This window comes from Platichthys flesus, chromosome 24 (assembly GCF_949316205.1).
Source record: "Platichthys flesus chromosome 24, fPlaFle2.1, whole genome shotgun sequence".
NCBI classification, from domain to species: Eukaryota; Metazoa; Chordata; class Actinopteri; order Pleuronectiformes; family Pleuronectidae; genus Platichthys; species Platichthys flesus.
Window position 1 is genome coordinate 12,666,836 of NC_084968.1, and position 17,597 is coordinate 12,684,432.

Here is a 17,597-nt window from a genome sequence, read left to right on the forward strand (position 1 = left end):
AGATGGAGGGAGTTCTCAGAAGATTGTCCTCGTGCACGACGTGACTGGTGGAGAGAGGGAGAGAGAGAGAGCCCGTAAGAGAGACGGAGAGAGAGAGACACAAAGAGAGAGAGAGAGAGAGAGAGAGAGAGAGAGAGAGAGAGAGAGAGAAAGATACAAAGGGGGAGGGAGGAAGGGGAGATCTATCTATCTATCCCTCCATTCCTCTCACTCTCTCTCTGTGTTATGACATCATGTCTTCAGGAAATAAACAAACAGAAAAGGTCAAAACTGACACAGAGCAAAGAGCCGAGGTCCTGATCAACCAATCAGGAGTCAGTCTCAGCTGTCAATCATGTCTTGTTCCATTTTTCTGACAGTTTTCTTTGTTCTTCTTAAAAGGGTTAGATCCAATATTATTGTTCTGTATTTTAAAGTTTTAATACCTTTCTTTAACTTTGACTGTCACACAGCACATGACACTTTACAACATCTGCCATTTTGTTTTCACCAGAGCCCCTCTGTGTGCGAGCGTTGAGTAAAGTTGGCAGAAAGCTAACGAGATGTTGGCTAAATCTCCCTCGAAGGAACAATGTTTTCATTTCACTTCTCATTTATAATCATCACTATATTTGTCGTTATTTAAATGAATGAAATAAATAATTATTTTACCAATTAAGCTCGGCCCACTTCACTTCATTGAGGGCCACCTAGAGAGCTCAGAAAAGGGCTCGTGGTAAAACGAGTCCAGCGGTCAGTGCAGTAACATCATCCGCCACCAGAGGTCAGTGAACATTACAATCAGCTCCATGTTAAAGGTGCTCAGCAGCAGGGTGCCCCCTCTCTCTCTCTCTCTCTAGCTCTCTCTCTCTCCTGGTTATTCTCTCCTGCCTCGCTCGACCACCTTTTCAACCTGCAGCTCTGCTCATCACTCAGGCTGGACTCAGCAGCTCGGAGTCTGTCCACTTGTCACTCAGAGACACACAGAGACGTCATTCAGCTGCAACATGAGGACAACGGTTTGGTTTCTGCTCTGGGTGAGACATCAATCAAACTGCTGTTTTTAACTCTTAATTCATCGATGAGATATTAAATGTCAGATTTTAAGTTTCATATGAAATGTATTGATTATTATTTTGTGTTTAATTTCAGGGTATTTAAATATATTCAGGTTGTTATCAGTAAATTTAAGTTGAACACTGGTGGAAATGCTGCATTTTAATTGTCAGTTATGGCTCTAAGATGATTTTCTGGTTAATAAATGACATTTACTTCTTACAGAAGCGTTTTTCTTATTTTTGTGGAATCTAGACTAGAACAAGAAACATGATATAAAAACCTCAAATCCAATAAGTTCAGTTTTAAAAAACGATATTTTCCTCCTGATGAATCCTGTGTGTTGTTTTGTGTTGTGGTACCAGGTGTGTGTTTGCTGTATTGCTCCGACATGTTGTTGGCACGACTTGGACAACAGCGAGTACGACTGCTGGCCTCTCCACAAACCTAACGAATACAACATGATCGACTGTGGAGGTGACAAGAGTACACACTATATATTATATAATAGTTTAACTGTATTTATTTACAAACACGTACACTACTGGGATACTGTTTTAGTAACAATAACGTACAATACTGTATTTTGGCGATAAAAAAAGATAACACTATTTGGATAAGAAATACATATGATACTGGTTTTAGAGATAAATAAACCACATATAAATGAGTGGGGCTGGATTGGTCAGTGCACTGTCTCTCACTCAGGTCTGGAGATGGCCTGGATCGTCCGTCCTCCTGAAACGGTGAAGACCGGCGAGGTGTTCAGCGTCACGTACTCCGTTACGGCTCAGGACTCCTTCTACCACTGGGCTGTTGAAAACCACATCTTCACCCGCAGGTTAATGCACCTGTTTACACTTACTTTTGTTTGCACCACTACACTTACAGATTCTACTGGTTCTGATCCTGGTCTGGTTCTGATCCTGGTCTGGTTCTGATCCTGGTCTGGTTCTGATCCTGGTCTGGTTCTGATCCTGGTCTGGTTCTGATCCTAGTCTGGTGTTTTTATATGTTTAGTTACATCGTAAACGCCGAAGCAGCTCGGAGCTTCTGTGAACATCACGACTGTCCGGCCAACTGGAAAGACGCAAATGGAGAAAACTGCTGCATTCATCACGCTAACATCCACTCCTGTCCTCTGGGACACATGGTACACCAGGGTCTCTTGCTCATTTTTAGCTAAGGCAATGTTTCCAATAAAAATGTAAAACATATTCCTAATTACAGCTGATGAACAAGCCTCGAAACGAGTTGGTTTCAATTTAGTTCAACACCCAGAGGTCGGCTAACGGTAAAAGGCAAATACCACAATTATAGGCGCTGTCATATCTTCAAGTCGCGACCTGTTTCTCATGAGATGTACGAGGTAAAGAACCAGAACCTTTGACCTGAACTCAAGTGCACTAACTTCTGTATGTCAGCAGGTAGTCACCCTTCAACCCTAACCCTTGACTAAATGACATTTTGAAAAGACATTAAACTAATAAAGATGAAATAAACTAACTTGCAGACGTCCGAGAGCATCTGTGGCCCCTGGATTCCTGACGACGGCAAAATCTTCACGCACACCCTCTCTACGTCCGGCAAGCTGACGCAGAGCAACTGGACGGCCAAAGTAAGTTTATTTTATCTGAATCGTATTTCCAAGTTAGGAAGCAGACTCAGTCACTTTCTTTCTACGAGTTCGACGTCCTGATTGAAACTATTCCTTGTTCCCTGTTTCTACAATAAAGGTTTCAGGGATTGATATTTCAAAAGTAGTGACATCAGGTTTAAAAAGACAGCTCATTTATAGAAGAGGTATAACACAGGACCACTGGTTTGTCTTGCAGGTGGTTTTGGTCCACTCTGGTTTGACCTCCCTCATTGCTCACATTCGAGTTGGTCAGATGCAGGTTGCTCTGGAGGCCAAGAGCACCGTGTTGCCTGCTGTTGGTTTGTTCCTTCTCTATTTGAAATACCCTGAGCATCACCACTCTACCATCTTACAGGGAACAGAATGTCAGCAGCCATGGAGGGTCCAATAGTGTCCCTCCTCTAAACATAGTGCTGACATTTGTTTTATCTCTGCTCAAAGTTTGTGGTGACGGTGTGTGTGAGGAGGCGGAGCTTTGTTCCACCTGTTCAGCCGACTGTGGCGAATGCCCCATGACGCCGGCCACCAAGTTGGCCATCAGCCTCCCGCTCAGCCTGCTCTGCCTCTGCCTGCTACTCACCGCCCTGGTGCGTATTCACACGTCGCAGTAAACATGATGTAATTAAACAAATGCATCAAAAATACACAACACCAGCCGATGAATACCAGTCAAAGAATCTGTCATGTGCAGTGGATGAAGTACCACAAGCAGAAGCTGCTGTGGGACGAGAGCTGGATCATCGACTACTCCACAATAAAACAAGGTACAGCAATGATCCAGTTAAAAAACAGCTAGAACGGCTTGAAACTGGTTTCTGAACAACCCCCCCCACCCCCCTCTCTCTCTTTCTATAGATCATGAAGCTCGTACGACCATGGGCAGCATCATGAGCGTCCCACAGGGGAACAGCGACAGTAACACCAGCTGTATAACGGCTCTCAGCTCGTGGACGGGACAACCAGGGACCCGAATAACCATGTTCACCTGCACCGGGATATAGTACGCTACTTCATCATTTACCATATTCCTCAGGGTCATCACCAGAGAAATTATGTATGAGGAAAGAGAGGATGAGGAATCATCAAAGTCTGTCATGTCATCCATCTTTATTTATACTCTATGATAGCTTCTTACACCTGCAGGTCATTAGGGGAAAGTCTACAATACTTTTGCATGTCAAAGAAAGCTGGATGGTATTTATATTTATTCATATTTGTAAATATTAACACAATATTCTTCTCCAGTGACGGCAGGACAGTGGCCATCAAGAGGATTCAGACAAAGACTTTCTCTCTGTCCAAAACCATCAGACAGGAAGTCAAACAAGTCAGGTAACACACGAGCAAACCCTCGTCAGATGTCCCCTGTTTAAAAAGACACTGTCCTGTATTCTAGTTCTGTCTTTTCTCCGTCTTCAGGGAACTGGATCATCCAAACCTCTGTAAGTTCACTGGGGGGTGCATTGAGGTTCCAAATGTTGCCATCGTGACAGAATACTGCCCCAAAGGAAGCCTTAACGACGTTCTGCTTAACGAGGAGATCCCACTCAACTGGGGCTTCAGGTAAACTCTATGACACTCTTTCAATATAGAGGCTGATCCATAAGGACTTTTTCGGGAGCGATACTGATATCATGAAAAACAATTAGTTAATTAGTGAATGATTCCTAGCCAATATTATCGATCTGGAGAGAAGGAGGATCTCGACTAATATCAAAGAATTAACACGTAACCACACCAGGTAATCTGTGTAAGAGGTTTTTAAGTTCTGTACAATCCTTCTTCCAGGTTTTCTTTTGCCAACGACATCGCCAGAGGGATGTCGTACCTCCACCAACACAAGATCTGCCACGGTCGCCTCAAGTCCATGAACTGTGTCATAGACGACCGCTGGGTTTGTAAAATAACAGGTTAGAATGCTGTTGTATATGTAAGGAGGAATTAAATCTTACTTACATTTTATTTTTAAGACAAAAAGTGTTATGTTCTGAAACATCTTTTGATTGACACGTGTTCCGTCCTGCCAGACTACGGACTGAGAATGTATCGCAGGGATGATGGGGCGGAGCCTCTTTCGACCTATCACCAGAGACTGCTGGAGGTGTACATGCCGCCCGAGTTTCAAAACTCCAACATGGAGCCGACGCTGACCGGAGACGTGTTCAGGTATCACACCTATTCAGATTTTTGTCACTTTACAGGACTAAGGACAACCTTATCTCTCAAAGTTCACATTTATAAAATTAATATATATAGTTAAAACCTAATACAGATATATATTTTAAAAAGTACACTCTGTATGATCTGTAATTCTTCCCAGTTATTCCATCATCCTGCTAGAGATCGCCACTCGCAGTGATCCCGTCCCCGTAAGTCACTTTTTTTATCTTCATTCATAAAAGAGACATTAACAATATGAAGGAAACATAAATTAATGAAATACTCTGCAGGTGGAGGAGTCCAACCTGGAGTGTGCCTGGTGTCCTCCTCTACCGGAACTGATCTCCAGTAAAGTCGACAACACCTGCCCGTGTCCTGCTGACTACGTGGAGGTACCAAGTTTTCTTTTTAATTCATCTTCTATCCTTTTTATTGTGTTTTTCTTTTTATGTTTCTATTTATTTTGCATTTTGTCCCTTGTGTGTTCTTAGCTGATCCGGCGATGCCGCTCTCACAACCCCGTCCACCGACCCACCTTCGAACAAATCAGGAAGTTTGTTCACCGGATCAACCCGGTCAAAGTCAGCCCAGTGGACATGATGATGAACCTGGTAACATCAACATGTGTTATAATCTACTGTGGAAGTGATCTGTATGAGACTGAATGGGACGATTACAAAAATGGTCATTGGTTCTGGTTCTGATATGAAAGTAAAACTGGGTTTGTTTTAGATGGAGAAATACAGTAAACATCTGGAGGTGCTGGTGGCCGAGCGAACTCAAGACCTGATGCATGAGAAACAGAAAACTGACCGGCTGCTGTACAGTACGACCGTTTGACTTTTCATTTCAATATGTATATTAAAAAGGGCTTCTTTTGATAACCTGCTCAAAAAGCTTATGAAGAATATATCAGTAGTAATAGTCACACATTCTTCTTTATGACTCTCAGGTCCAATGTTACTGTCCAATATGAAAATGCTGTTTTAATTTATAATTTTACATTTCTTTAGAGACATTTGATGTGTTTCCATTCACCTGTTTTTACCAATCCGGATTATATTTGGATGTAAACTTGACTCCATGTTCCCACTCGGCCAGATTCTCTCCTGTAAAGTTTTTCCTGTTTAAATGAAGGTTGTATTTTCATGTTTTTGTCGCAGGTATGCTTCCGAAGCAAGTAGCTGATGATCTGCGTCAGGGGAAACCGCTGCAGGCCCAGAGCTATGTCAGCGCCACCGTCTTCTTCAGGTGAAGACAGAAGGAAAGAAGAGTTTAAAGACTCGTCAAGATCTGCAGATTTAAGAAATATGTCCCAAGAGCTTTTACTATATTAAAAAAATATCTGTAAAGATGCTTTTTATGTTTTGAATTGTCCATGTTCCTAGTTAAGGTAAGGAAAATAAATAATTAAATTTATTTAAGTACTGTACTTTGCCTCTGTGGTAGCCTTGGTGGAGGTGAGTTTACACTGTGGTATTTGTACTTCTACCAAGTCAAGACTCTGGGAACCCTTCTTGTGTGTGCAGTGATATCGTGGGCTTCACGCAGCTCTCCTGCAGCAGCACTCCTTACCAAGTCGTGGATTTCCTCAACAAACTCTACACAACATTCGACGACATCATCGACATCTACGACGTCTACAAGGTGGAAACCATCGGTGACGCCTGTGAGTGACACCACCCGACCTTTAACCTATTTCTTCATGTGGACACTCAGTGACCCGAACACGAAACTGCATTTTGAGGATTTGTCCCCAAGTGAGGACCAGAGGTGTCAAACTCAAACTGGTCCTCACAGAGATAGACAAACACTTCCATGGTCACAGTTTTGATTAATGACTAATATGTAGTTGAGTGGAAACCCAACTCGAACCCGTCAGAACCTGGATGGGACATAACGTGTGTGTTTGCTTAGACATGGTGGTGTCGGGCGTGCCGCTGGAGAACGGGATCCTCCACGCCTCGGAGATCGCCAGCATGGCTCTGGACCTGGTTGGCGTCTGCCGCACATTCCGGATCCCTCACAAACCCAACATGCAGCTGCAGATACGAGCTGGGATTCACTCCGGTACGTGCACAGGGGGTTGGAGAACTTTAAAAAAAAAATCAAAATAAAGTATTGAATCTATTTGGCCCTACCAATGAGACCTGTCTCCTGCTCTTCAGGTCCGGTGGTGGCAGGGGTTGTTGGGACGAAGATGCCTCGTTACTGTCTGTTCGGGGACACAGTCAACACAGCGTCGAGGATGGAGTCCACCAGTCTGGGTAACGTCCTTACTGGCGATGTTTCAAACTTCATTTACCCGTCCTGCGGTTCGACCAGAAGGACCATAGAGTTTTTCAGCCTCTGAAACAGAAACTTGTGTAACCGCTGCTGACCCCATCTCTGTTCCATAGTTCTTGTGTAATCCTGCTGACAAACACACAAACATTGCTGAAAAGGTCACTATAAGTTAATAATTAGAAACTGTCTGTGTCTTCTCAGCCCTGAAGATCCAGTGCAGCTCCAGTGCCTTCTACCTGCTGGAGGAGATCGGCGGCTACGTGCTGCAGTGCAGAGGAATGTTGCAGGTCAAGGTGAGTCATTAGGCCCCCCCCCTCCTCCTCCTCCTACACCACGGTTCGGATGCTGGCAGCTGCCTGTTAACACTCTGGGTCTGTCTTGTGCGCGCCCAGGGGAAAGGTGACATGGTAACGTACTGGTTGGAAGGGAAGAAGACGTCTCTGGTTGGAAGGGACATCATCCAGGACGCCAAGACGGCCAAAAGCGTCAACATGGAGCTGGTGACCGGGACTGAGAAGGAGCCGGAGCGCTTCTCGTCCATCCCGGGGTTTCTGAACGGCGACCTGCTCCTGGATCCGATCTGATCTCTTCAGTTCATCATGAGTTGGTTGAGTTGAGCTGAAAGTGTTTGTACTTTCCATTTTTGCTTTGCTGATCAAACTGTTCTTTCATTGATTCTTTAAACTTTCAAGCTTTGACTTTTAATGATGTTGAAATTTCATTCTATTTTTCCTGCACAGAAAAAAGGATTGAAATGAATTTAAATAGAAACGATGGAGCATTTGAATTGATAGAATAACTTAAATTCATCTCAATGTTTTTCTTTTTCCGTTGAGTTTGGGTTTATTATTATCATCATGGATTAAATATGATACAATTAAAAATTGTCGCATGTCGCATTTTTGGATGAATTGAAAAGACAAAGAAGGAGGGGGGGGGGGGGGTTATCTGCTAGCAGACAAGATGGCCGACAGGACAAGAGGACGGGACCTGAGAGATTGTTTTGGGGGAATATAAAACTGAAACACCTATCATCAATCTTTACAAATTAACAAGACGATGAAATTAAAAGTGTTTAACTAACCAAGATGCTGTGATTTTAACTATTTATGTGATAAACAAAGAACTGCAGTGTGTGTTACGTGGGCCCATCTGCAGGAGAGGTTTTCATGAAGGACCACAGCTGCAAAGGGCAACAGAAAAGTGGGTCAACAAGTTGGTGCCACTGAGGTTGGATCTTCAAGGGTTCATTCTACATTTAAAAAAATAACTCCTGTCACCACCGAACAGGCGTAGACCAGGAACCTCTTGATATTTAACCACAGTTTAAAATCTGAGACTTCAAACTGTCAGGAACCTGTTTCTAAATCATGTGATCACCATTAAATAGAAGATCGTTTTCGCAAAAAGCTCTTTACCAGACTGTTATTATCTGAATACCCCACCCTGACAGATATGTCCCCGAGCCCCGAGCAGAAGGAGCAACGATAACCAGATTGTTAATTACAGGCGACAGGCAGTGTGTGTTTGAAGTGTTTGTGGTAATAGAATGAGTACTCAATTCAAGAGCCTCTCCTCTCTCTCTCTCTCTCTCTCACCTCTCACATGCGAGCTTTAGCGCACTCGCCCACTCTCTCATCGTCCATTCTGCAGCGAGCATTTACATATCAGAGGACACACACATCAAACACATTGTTATGAGACCTGTGTTTGTGTGTCCTAGGTTTTAATTACCGAATACATCAGACAAACACACACACACATAGTTACAATGAGCTGATGTGTTAACCCTTCATGACTGGAAACACTGGTTTATATTACACTAGATGAAACTGAAGCTTTTTTCACTGATAAAAACAAGTATGAATCAGATTTATCAACAAATATACGACATAATATAAAATGGCACGAAATTCAACTACAGTTTTATAAAATTCTATTTATTTGAAGAACTGGAAACATTTCCGTCTCTCGTCAGGAGGAGGACTTTAAGATTGAAGATACAAAAACAAGGATGGTTAGATTAGCATGAATGATTAGCTTGTAAAGGTGCATGGTGTCAGCGTGAGGTCGGTGTAGGTCAAAGTGCTACACAAAAATCTGATGAGCTGTAAATGAAACAAACTTCCAGTCTAGCTCAATCCTCCAAAAACAGTCAATCAATTAAATAAAGCTATAAATAGAGCGGAAATATCAGTTCTCTAAACGTTTCTGATTATTGTCATCAAGATCAGTGAATCATTCTCCGAGAAATCAGTGAAGACGTTGAAAAACTGACAATAAGTCATCTTTAAATACATTTTAAAAGATAAAATACATTTTCAAAGTGGGTAATATAAAATAACATTTTCAACATAAGTGGTTTTCAGACACGAACTCTGTAAAATAGTGTCTGGACATTTTCTGGAGTTTCTGTTTCTCATGTGCAGAAGCTGCAGGAGATGGACCAGCTCACTCGTCAGGTGAGGGGTGGAGCCTGGGTGGAGCTGCAGGAGGCAGGAAGTGACGTCTGCTGTGGAAATATCAGTGTTTCTGTTCACAGCTCATCCACACCAGGGTCGGAATCTCCTGGTCCCTCTCAGTTGACGTCTATGTCTTCGTCTCTTGCCGTCTCCTGCAACTTGTGTGAGACATTCAGGGTTGATGCTCATCACCCAAATCCCCTGAATGTCCATGTCTTTCCAAGTTGACCTGGTGAGGGTCCAGTGCACCATCAGTCCTGTCGGAGGGCGGCGGTCTGCTCCTCCAGCAGCCAATGAGCTGCTACCCTGCTGGCGTAGATGACGTAAGACCAGGACAGGACCACAACCCCCAGCAGGACCTGAGAGACAGAAAGAGACACATGACGTGTGTAATCAGATTACAATCAAAGATTGATCACGTTACAGCTCAGGTGTAAATAAATGATACAAGTAATTTAGTAAATTTCCCTGTTAGCAGCTGGTTTAACTAATAGGCGGCTACTGGTTGCTAACTGGTTACTAACTGGCTGTTAACCACTAGCTTAACAGCATACCAGCTAACCAGTAGCGGCTAGTGAACCAAAGAACACCAGTGTGCAGTGGCTGGATGCTAACTGGGTGCTAGGTAGCCGTTAGCAGCTGGTTTAACACAGGTTCCCCTGATCGGACAGCGACATGAGACAGAGAGAACAAAGCACCGAGGAGTGGATCCGGTCCACGGTTCTTCTGCTGAACGTCTCCATCTTCTGTTCCGGTCCAGGTTGGATCCACAGAACCTTGTTTACACCGCCGTCTCCCCCTGCTACTTCCAGGGTTCACCTGATGACGCCAGCGCCCCCTGCTGCTCCGGAGAAAAGCACGACATGCAAAATCACAACCGGGAGGTTTCACTCTGATTCATATGATTCGTATGGGTTATTGTTATTGTCCCCAAATATGTTTGATTCTTTATACATTCTACATGAGTGCAAACCAAGTAAACACACACACATTTGTATGTATATGTGTATATAGTAGATACATATGTTGTGTAACGTATATATGTTGAAAGTGTGTTAATATAAGTTAATACATGCGTTTACTATGGATATCTCATAAACCATAACGTTTGATAATTTAACATGTTTATATGAATTTCGGACTCGTAGAGATACATTTATGAGACATGGAATTAAAAGAATGATCAATAAAGAAAATAATGCGTCTGAGCAGAGATTCTTCGGTATGAAGTCAAAATAAGGATTTCTAAAGAAAAACATGTTCGGATTCAGGTTCTGTGTTGTGCGTGAGTCATCGTCTTTATTTACGATCTTTGTTCAGCCGGAGGTTCATTTCCCATGATGCCCCGCGGCCTGTCTCGGTGCAGAGAAGCTTCGGTTTGGACGAAATCGCCTGAAACAAATGTGTGTGTGAGACCGGAGCTTCAGCGAGAACGGACCCGAGCCGCGGAGCCCGGGAGGCGGGTAACAGATCTGACGGCGAATGCCTCCCACGGCGCGGACCTCTGCCGGGAGGAGGAGAAAGAAACCGGATGAGAAGCTCCCGGAGCCACCGAGCGAGTCGACTTCTGCTCAGGTACAGAGAGCTAACAGAGCTAGCATGCTAACAGGCTAGCGTGGCTGTGTTTGTTGTGATCACTGCGGGCTAACGAGCAGGCACCGGTGATACCCCGCAGAGAGGAGACCGATGGACCGTCGTGGTGAGCCTGAAGCTGCCGGTTAACGTCAGCACGGCTCTGTCAGGCGCTGCTAGCATGCTAGGCTAGTAGATGCTAACATGTTAGTATCACATTGTTGTGTTCTCAGGCGTGAATTTGAAGGCTTCGTTTAGCTTAGCTTCCTGTTGACGTGTTGAGCCATTGACGTCATTCACGTCAGTGTCGCCCTTCTCACCTGGTGGAGGTTTATTAAAGCACTGAAAACTGAAGAACGACTTCCTGATTAGACAAACTCAGTCACATGACCTAGAATGCACCTCATGATTTGTTCTGCCCTCAGGTGATGGCGCCCACGCGGATGAAACTGCGCGTGCGTCGCCGTGATGCTGCAGGTGCAGGTCCAGGTGCGGCAGGAGGCGATCAGCCTGAGGAGGAGGAGGAGGAGGAGGAGGAGGTGAGGAGTCGAGAGAGCCGCAGCAGCAGCCGCAGGAAGAACTCCAGCAAAGCTTCAACCGCAGCCGCCGCCACCACCTCCTCTCCACCCACCTCCTCTCCTCCCACCTCCTCCGCCTCAGCGAGGGCGGTGGTCGCGGCAGAGGACGCCTCGCCCGACTCCAAGTGCCCCATCTGTCTGGACCGCTTCAACAACCTGGCGTACCTGGACCGATGCCTGCACCGCTTCTGCTTCCCCTGCATCCAGGAGTGGTCCCACAACAAGGCCGAGTGCCCGCTCTGCAAGCAGCCGTTCGCCTCCATCTTGCACTCGGTCCGCGCCGAGGACGACTTCAAGGAGTACACGCTGCGGCCGCCGCCGGCCAACAGCAGCGTCGCCGCCACCGTGGCAATGGTGGCGGCGATGGCGTCAGCGGCAAGGAGCAACCATCAAATGAGGTTGATGTTGAGGAGACACCGGACGGCAGACGGTCTAGAGACGAACACGAGGAGGCGGAGGAGAGAGAGGGGGGGAAGAGGAGGAGGAAACAGGAGATCGGGGGTGTGGGAGTGGTACCTCGATTCTCCCCCTCTTCCTCTCCCTCCTCTTCCTCACCATCCCGCCGTCTCTCCCGTGGTGGCGGAGGACAGTGGAGAGGGTGAAGACCTGGACCAGCAGAGGATGAGGGGCGGAGCCGACCTGGCGGAGCGAGGGGTGATCTTTGAGGGACTGACGGGCCTCGGGGGGGCGAGGACGCACAACGACCGGGCGACACGGCGCCTGATGACCCGTCTGGCAACCAGGCAGCGGCTGCAGCGAGACGGTGGAACTGTGCGGCGTCTGAGGGAGAGAGAGACGGTGGCGTTCCGCCGCGCTCTCTACCGCAGCGGCATACGGGTCCGTGGCGTTAACCAGGGACAGCAGTGTGACATCACCGCAGAGAGCTTCCGTCGGAACCCCGTCCACTTGAACAAGCTTCGTCCCTGGTTGCGCCGGGAGCTCACGGTGCTCTACGGCGCCCACGGCACGCTGGTGGACATAGTCCAACGCATCATCATGGCCCAGCTCGCCCGCCACGGCCTGGAGGACTCGCCCACCATCGAGGACGAGCTGCGTCCGTTCCTGTTGGCTCGCACCGACCACTTCCTGCACGAGCTGGTCAATTTCGCCCGCTCACCGCTCAGTCTGGAAAACTATGACTTGCAGGCGGTGTATGAGCCGCCGGCCGCCGCCATGGAGCTGGACGGGATGAGCAGCCCCTCCGACAGCAGCTCTGTTATCGCCATATCAGAGGGCGAGGAGAACGAGGCTGGAGGAGGCTCAGAGGATGTCTTCCAAACAAGTAGCTGCCTCAGTATGACGGGTTGGGATGACGAGACTCCAGGCCCCTCCTACTCCACTGCTGAGCCTTCGTGTTCGCTTGCCTCCCTGTCGTTTAGCCCCGCCCCACAAGAGGCGACCAATCAGGAGGCGGAGAAGGGGGAGGAGGAGTGTCTTATAGTGGGATACAAGAAGCCGATCGCCGAGCGAACTCCTGAGCTGGTGCAGCTGTCCTCCGACTCCGAGAACGAGGAGGGGAAGGAGAAGACGACGGAGAAGCTGCCTCCACTCGCCACCACCCCTCCTCCTCTTTCCTACATACCCACAATCCCCCCCTCCACATCTGCCGCCTTCCAAGAGGAGGCGGACGACAAGCAGAAGGAGAAAGATGGCGAAGTGGGCGGGCGTTGTTCACGTGCACGTTCATGGTCTGCCAGCTCTGGAAGGAGCCCGGAGACGGTGTGCACGCTCAGCCCAGGCGAGCGGCCGGAGGACAGCCGGAGAGACTGGAAGCAGTCCAGCAGTGAGACGGCCAGGGAGAAGGAGAAGGAGAAGGAGAAGGAGAAGAGGAAGAGGAGGAAGACGGGGCCGGACAGGAGCGGAACTCTGTGCAACCCAAACCGCTCCATCTATCCCGCCATGATGTGCCACCCCTCACAATCCCCTTCACCGTTCCACTCCAGCGTAGAGTCCAGTTCTCCACCCGACTCCAGCTGTGAGTACCGCTGCTCCCCCCTCACCTCCTCCGCCTCCTCCCCATCACACTCCTCCTCCGCCTTCTGCTTCTCCCCGCTGCTGTCGTCGCCACTGCCGCAGACGCCGCCCTTGCTCTCCCCCGGCGACGCTCACCACAGAGACAAACCCGGCGGGAAGAGGAAGTACAAGAGCCGCCACCTGGACAGCAACGACCGGGACCCGACCTGGAGGCCCCTCAGTGGGAACCCTGGAGAGAAGCAGCGGGAGAGGAGGAGGAAAAGGGGGAGAGACGGAGGCAGGAGGAGAGATTCACAGAGGAGGGAGAGTGTTGGAAGTGACAGGTGAGAGTAGCCACTTTTGAGGAAACAAAAAGTAAATAACTGTGAACAAAACTCTGAGTGTAAACCTCTCGTCTGTGTGCGTCTGTCCTGCAGCCACAGCAAGAGGTGTCGAGAAGACCGCAGTCCCAGCGTGGAGATCATCTACGAGGGCACGATCCTGTCCGACGCAGCGCACCCCCCCGCCAGGAAGCGCCGCAGGAAACGCCACCGGAAGACACGACAAAGCAGGTAGGGGGGGGAAACACACACACACACACACACACACACAACTAATGTCTTTTCCACAGTGTGTTGTTGTTAGCACATCGACAGTCAAATTATCAGATCTCCACCTCTGACAAGAAGAAGACTTCTGCTCCATTATAACTCAGTCTCTCTCTCTCTCTCTCTCTCTCTCTCTCTCTCTCTCTCTCTCTCTCTCTCTCTCTCTCTCTCTCTCTCTCTCCCCCCCCCCAGCTCTCCAGTCATCATCACCCTCGACAGCGACACCAGCCACGATAACGACGTCAACATCAGACCCGGGGGCGGCAGCAGCAGCAGCAGTCCCCTCAGCAGCCAGCAGACCGTCGACTTCTCCGACCTCCCTCCGCTCCCGTTGGTGCATTCTGCCGGTGTGGGCGGGGCCTTGGATGAAGAGATCGGCGACCTGCCTGTGGACATCCTGGACAGAGGGTCAGACGGGTCGGAGGCGGAGCCGCCGGGTCCCATCCCCGTCGATAACGGCAGCGATCACGATGTGGACGTGGAGAACGTGGAGGAGGGCGTGTCCCTGTCGGCCTGCCGCCCTCAGCCAACCGGACACAACCACTTCATCCCCATAACGACGGATCATCGCAAAAGAAACTCTGAGGTCTCGACCTCTGACACTCGTCTCCTAGCGACCATCCTCGGCGACCTGGAGGGATGCGCTGCTCCTCAGTGTGACCTTTCTGTGACCTTTGAACCCGGCCGTTCACCCGACTCAAGGACAAAGCGTTTTCAGGAACTGCACGAGGCGCGTTCGAAGCCGAGCAGCAGGTCAGCTGATCTGAGAGTTCCTGATGTCACTGAGCTGCCGCCGTGTCATAATTCCCCCCCGCCGCTGCCTCCTCTTCAGCAGATGGACTTCAGGGTCGGAGAGGACGGGGTGGACGTCCCCCCGCTCCTCAGACAGGCCAGTCCGGTGCGAGCCCACAACAGAAACACGCCACCACCATTAAAACACAAAGATGCAGGAAGTCCTCACCCGTCCCCTGCTGACCGCCTCTCGCCTCACTCCTCTGCTGACCGCCGTTCAAATCCCGCTGCTGACGCCCGCTTGGCCCCTGAGGCCATCGCTCCCAATTCAGCGCTGAAGAAATATTTCAAAAGCTCTCTGGCGTTGAGAGGAGTCGTGGCGCCTGACCCACGTTCGGCTGCTCTAACCACCAGCATCAAACACACGAGTCCCGTTGATTCATTGTCTGCTTCTGCAAACGGCTCCACGCATACTGATGTTTTACCACATCTGGACGTCATGAACTCTTCTCATTCGTCAGAGGAACATTCCAGCTGTGATGTCACAGAAGAGACTTCTTTCTCTGTTCTTAGATCTTCACCCGTTCCCGTTGTTCCCGTTGATCCCGTTGATTCTGTTGATTTCCATTCGGCCGTCAGCGGCTGGTCCAAAGAGAAGCTGCCTCACAATCACTCTACCTCCGGAGGCGATCAGACTTTCGGGCCCGCCTCCTCTCGGGTGGCGCCCGCCGACTTGCCCGTTCCCAGTAGTGGTGTTGCAGGAGCCTTCCCAGCAGGTAGTGGCGTTTTCTCAGGAGTTAATTCCAACGACACGTCTCCTCTTTTGCTTTCGACTGTTGATTCCAGGACTCCGAGTCCCTCGTCTCCCGCCAGGTCGTTGCCCGTTGACGTCCTTCGTGAAAGTCCCAATCGCACTGACCCCCGCTCTTCCTGTGCAGCTGCAGAGCGACTGACGGACACGTTTTCAGACGTCAGCCCTGGGGACACGTCACCACCTGTTGATTTGCACTCTATGAATCCGTCCCCAGCCACTGACGGACACTTCAACCACGCAGCCTCACCCACGTCACCCAGAAAGTGTCTTTCTGAACCTCCGGTCGAGTCGCTCTCAAAACACTCAACTGATTTAAACCATCACAACCACTTTGATCCTGTGGACGCTCACAGAGACGATGGCGTCACGTCCTCCCCACACAACCAGTGGAACTCAAACGCCTCCGCTGACGCCCACTCGGACTCCTTCGCCCTTTGACGAATGTTTGCCCAGCGCGACTTCGTGGAGCGATTATCCGAAATTCACTTTTGTTTTTGACTATTTTCGTTTTGTTGATTTTAAAATGTTCTTCTTCTCGTTCCTGTGGACACATCTGATCTCGCCTAAAAGAATGGACAAAGAAATATACTTTGTTTTTGTGTGATAGTTGTTTTTTTCTGGGGCCGGGACAAAGCATCGAAATATTTAGTATTTTCAACACAAAGAATTTATTCAAAGATGTCATCAAAACCTCGTGCCAAAAAAATTTAATTGTGGTTTGATATCTTACAGTTGATCCCTAAACTTTATTATAAGTAATAATAAAAAAGACAAATACAACCAATTGTTAAAGAAAAAAATGAGTTGAGTAATAATGGTTTTTCTATGTGACCTTTTCTACGTTTTCTAATCTGTCTTATTTTGTTTTTCAATATAGCCACTAATCGATAAATCATTAGAGATTGAGATTTGATGCAAAATCCAATTTAAACAAAAAACTACTATTTGACTTCAACGAAAAAAAACTTACTGGTTGATAAATTGATGCCTGGTCCCGCCTCCAGTTGATGGACGAGTCTCATTAACATATGAACGCAGTGTTGTTGACCACGCCTCCTGTCTCTCAATCGAGATCGGACGTTTTATAAAACAGTAGCTGGAGTTAAATAAAACAGGGATTAAAGTAAACGTGATGAAATGATTAAATTCAAGGTGAAAAGGTAAATACGTAATCTGCAAATACATGATTAAGTATAATAAGTTTGGGATGTCACAGCTGTGGTGTGCGATGATTGGAATCGTAAGCGCGTAAATGAGCGAAGATGTGAAAGAAGTGTAAAACCTAAAGTGATTTAAAACTGACCATTTGTAAGAATGTTTAATAAGCGGTGCCTAAATAAAGATGGACGACATGACGGCTCACGTCTCATCTGGATCGCCCCCTGGCGGCTGTAGAATCATTTTGAAAGGTTTTAATTCCTTGTAATATTATTTGTTTGTTTTTGTTTTTAATTAAATGCTTCTCGGTGGAACTGGAGATTGGGCAGCTTTCATTTTCACGTCTGAGCAACTTCGGGTGCGTTTTGTCTTACTCACCACCAGATGGAGCCAGACTCAAGCTTTCACCTCCTCTGTGCTCCATCACATTCTCTCTCTCTCTCTGACTGAGGGACGATGAGTCTCCAGGGGGCGACAGAGTTTCACCCACACTAATTAAAACTAATCAGGCCCCTGGTAACGGCTGTTAACCACTGTGGTGGATCAGCGACAAAAAGTGAAAGAGACAAAAACTACAAAAAAATCACCTGGAACGTGATC

At 47.8% G+C, this 17,597-nt stretch overlaps 2 protein-coding genes and 1 long non-coding RNA gene across 3 annotated transcripts; 2 read left to right on the forward strand and 1 right to left on the reverse strand.

Moving 5' to 3' along the window:
* The first annotated feature begins 986 nt into the window (after positions 1-986).
* Positions 987-8,494, forward strand: LOC133950304 (atrial natriuretic peptide receptor 1-like). Its single transcript, XM_062384554.1, has 23 exons — positions 987-1,016; positions 1,401-1,512; positions 1,744-1,876; positions 2,056-2,188; positions 2,549-2,653; positions 2,871-2,973; positions 3,116-3,261; positions 3,366-3,438; positions 3,530-3,674; positions 3,920-4,006; positions 4,094-4,237; positions 4,463-4,584; positions 4,702-4,840; positions 4,995-5,043; positions 5,125-5,226; positions 5,326-5,445; positions 5,567-5,660; positions 5,998-6,085; positions 6,364-6,503; positions 6,752-6,904; positions 7,003-7,101; positions 7,322-7,413; positions 7,513-8,494. The coding sequence occupies exons 1-23, from the start codon at positions 987-989 to the stop codon at positions 7,702-7,704; spliced, it is 2,601 nt and encodes an 866-aa protein (XP_062240538.1). The 3' UTR covers positions 7,705-8,494.
* A 545-nt stretch (positions 8,495-9,039) lies between these two features.
* Positions 9,040-10,613, reverse strand: LOC133949676 (uncharacterized). Its single transcript, XR_009920162.1, has 2 exons — positions 10,281-10,613; positions 9,040-9,941 (listed from the first exon to the last, which is right to left on the reverse strand). It is a non-coding gene; the product is annotated as an uncharacterized LOC133949676 (long non-coding RNA).
* Positions 10,614-10,934: 321 nt separating this feature from the next.
* On the forward strand, positions 10,935-17,316 carry LOC133949593 (E3 ubiquitin-protein ligase Topors-like). Its single transcript, XM_062383514.1, has 4 exons — positions 10,935-11,157; positions 11,580-14,029; positions 14,123-14,257; positions 14,486-17,316. Exons 1-4 carry the CDS (start codon positions 11,065-11,067, stop codon positions 16,275-16,277), a joined length of 4,470 nt encoding a protein of 1,489 aa, XP_062239498.1. The 5' UTR covers positions 10,935-11,064; the 3' UTR covers positions 16,278-17,316.
* The last annotated feature ends 281 nt before the right edge of the window (positions 17,317-17,597 follow it).

Bases quoted from the DNA above. Each gene is read 5' to 3' on its own strand.
- LOC133950304 (XM_062384554.1), top strand. From the start codon at position 987: ATGAGGACAACGGTTTGGTTTCTGCTCTGG. The intron at 3,262-3,365 runs GTGCGTATTCAC...TGTCATGTGCAG, and splicing joins GCCTGCTACTCACCGCCCTG to TGGATGAAGTACCACAAGCA. The intron at 6,086-6,363 runs GTGAAGACAGAA...TTGTGTGTGCAG, and splicing joins AGCGCCACCGTCTTCTTCAG to TGATATCGTGGGCTTCACGC.
- LOC133949593 (XM_062383514.1), top strand. From the start codon at position 11,065: ATGCCTCCCACGGCGCGGACCTCTGCCGGGAGGAGGAGAAAGAAACCG. The intron at 11,158-11,579 runs GTACAGAGAGCT...TTCTGCCCTCAG, and splicing joins GCGAGTCGACTTCTGCTCAG to GTGATGGCGCCCACGCGGAT. The intron at 14,030-14,122 runs GTGAGAGTAGCC...TCTGTCCTGCAG, and splicing joins GAGAGTGTTGGAAGTGACAG to CCACAGCAAGAGGTGTCGAG.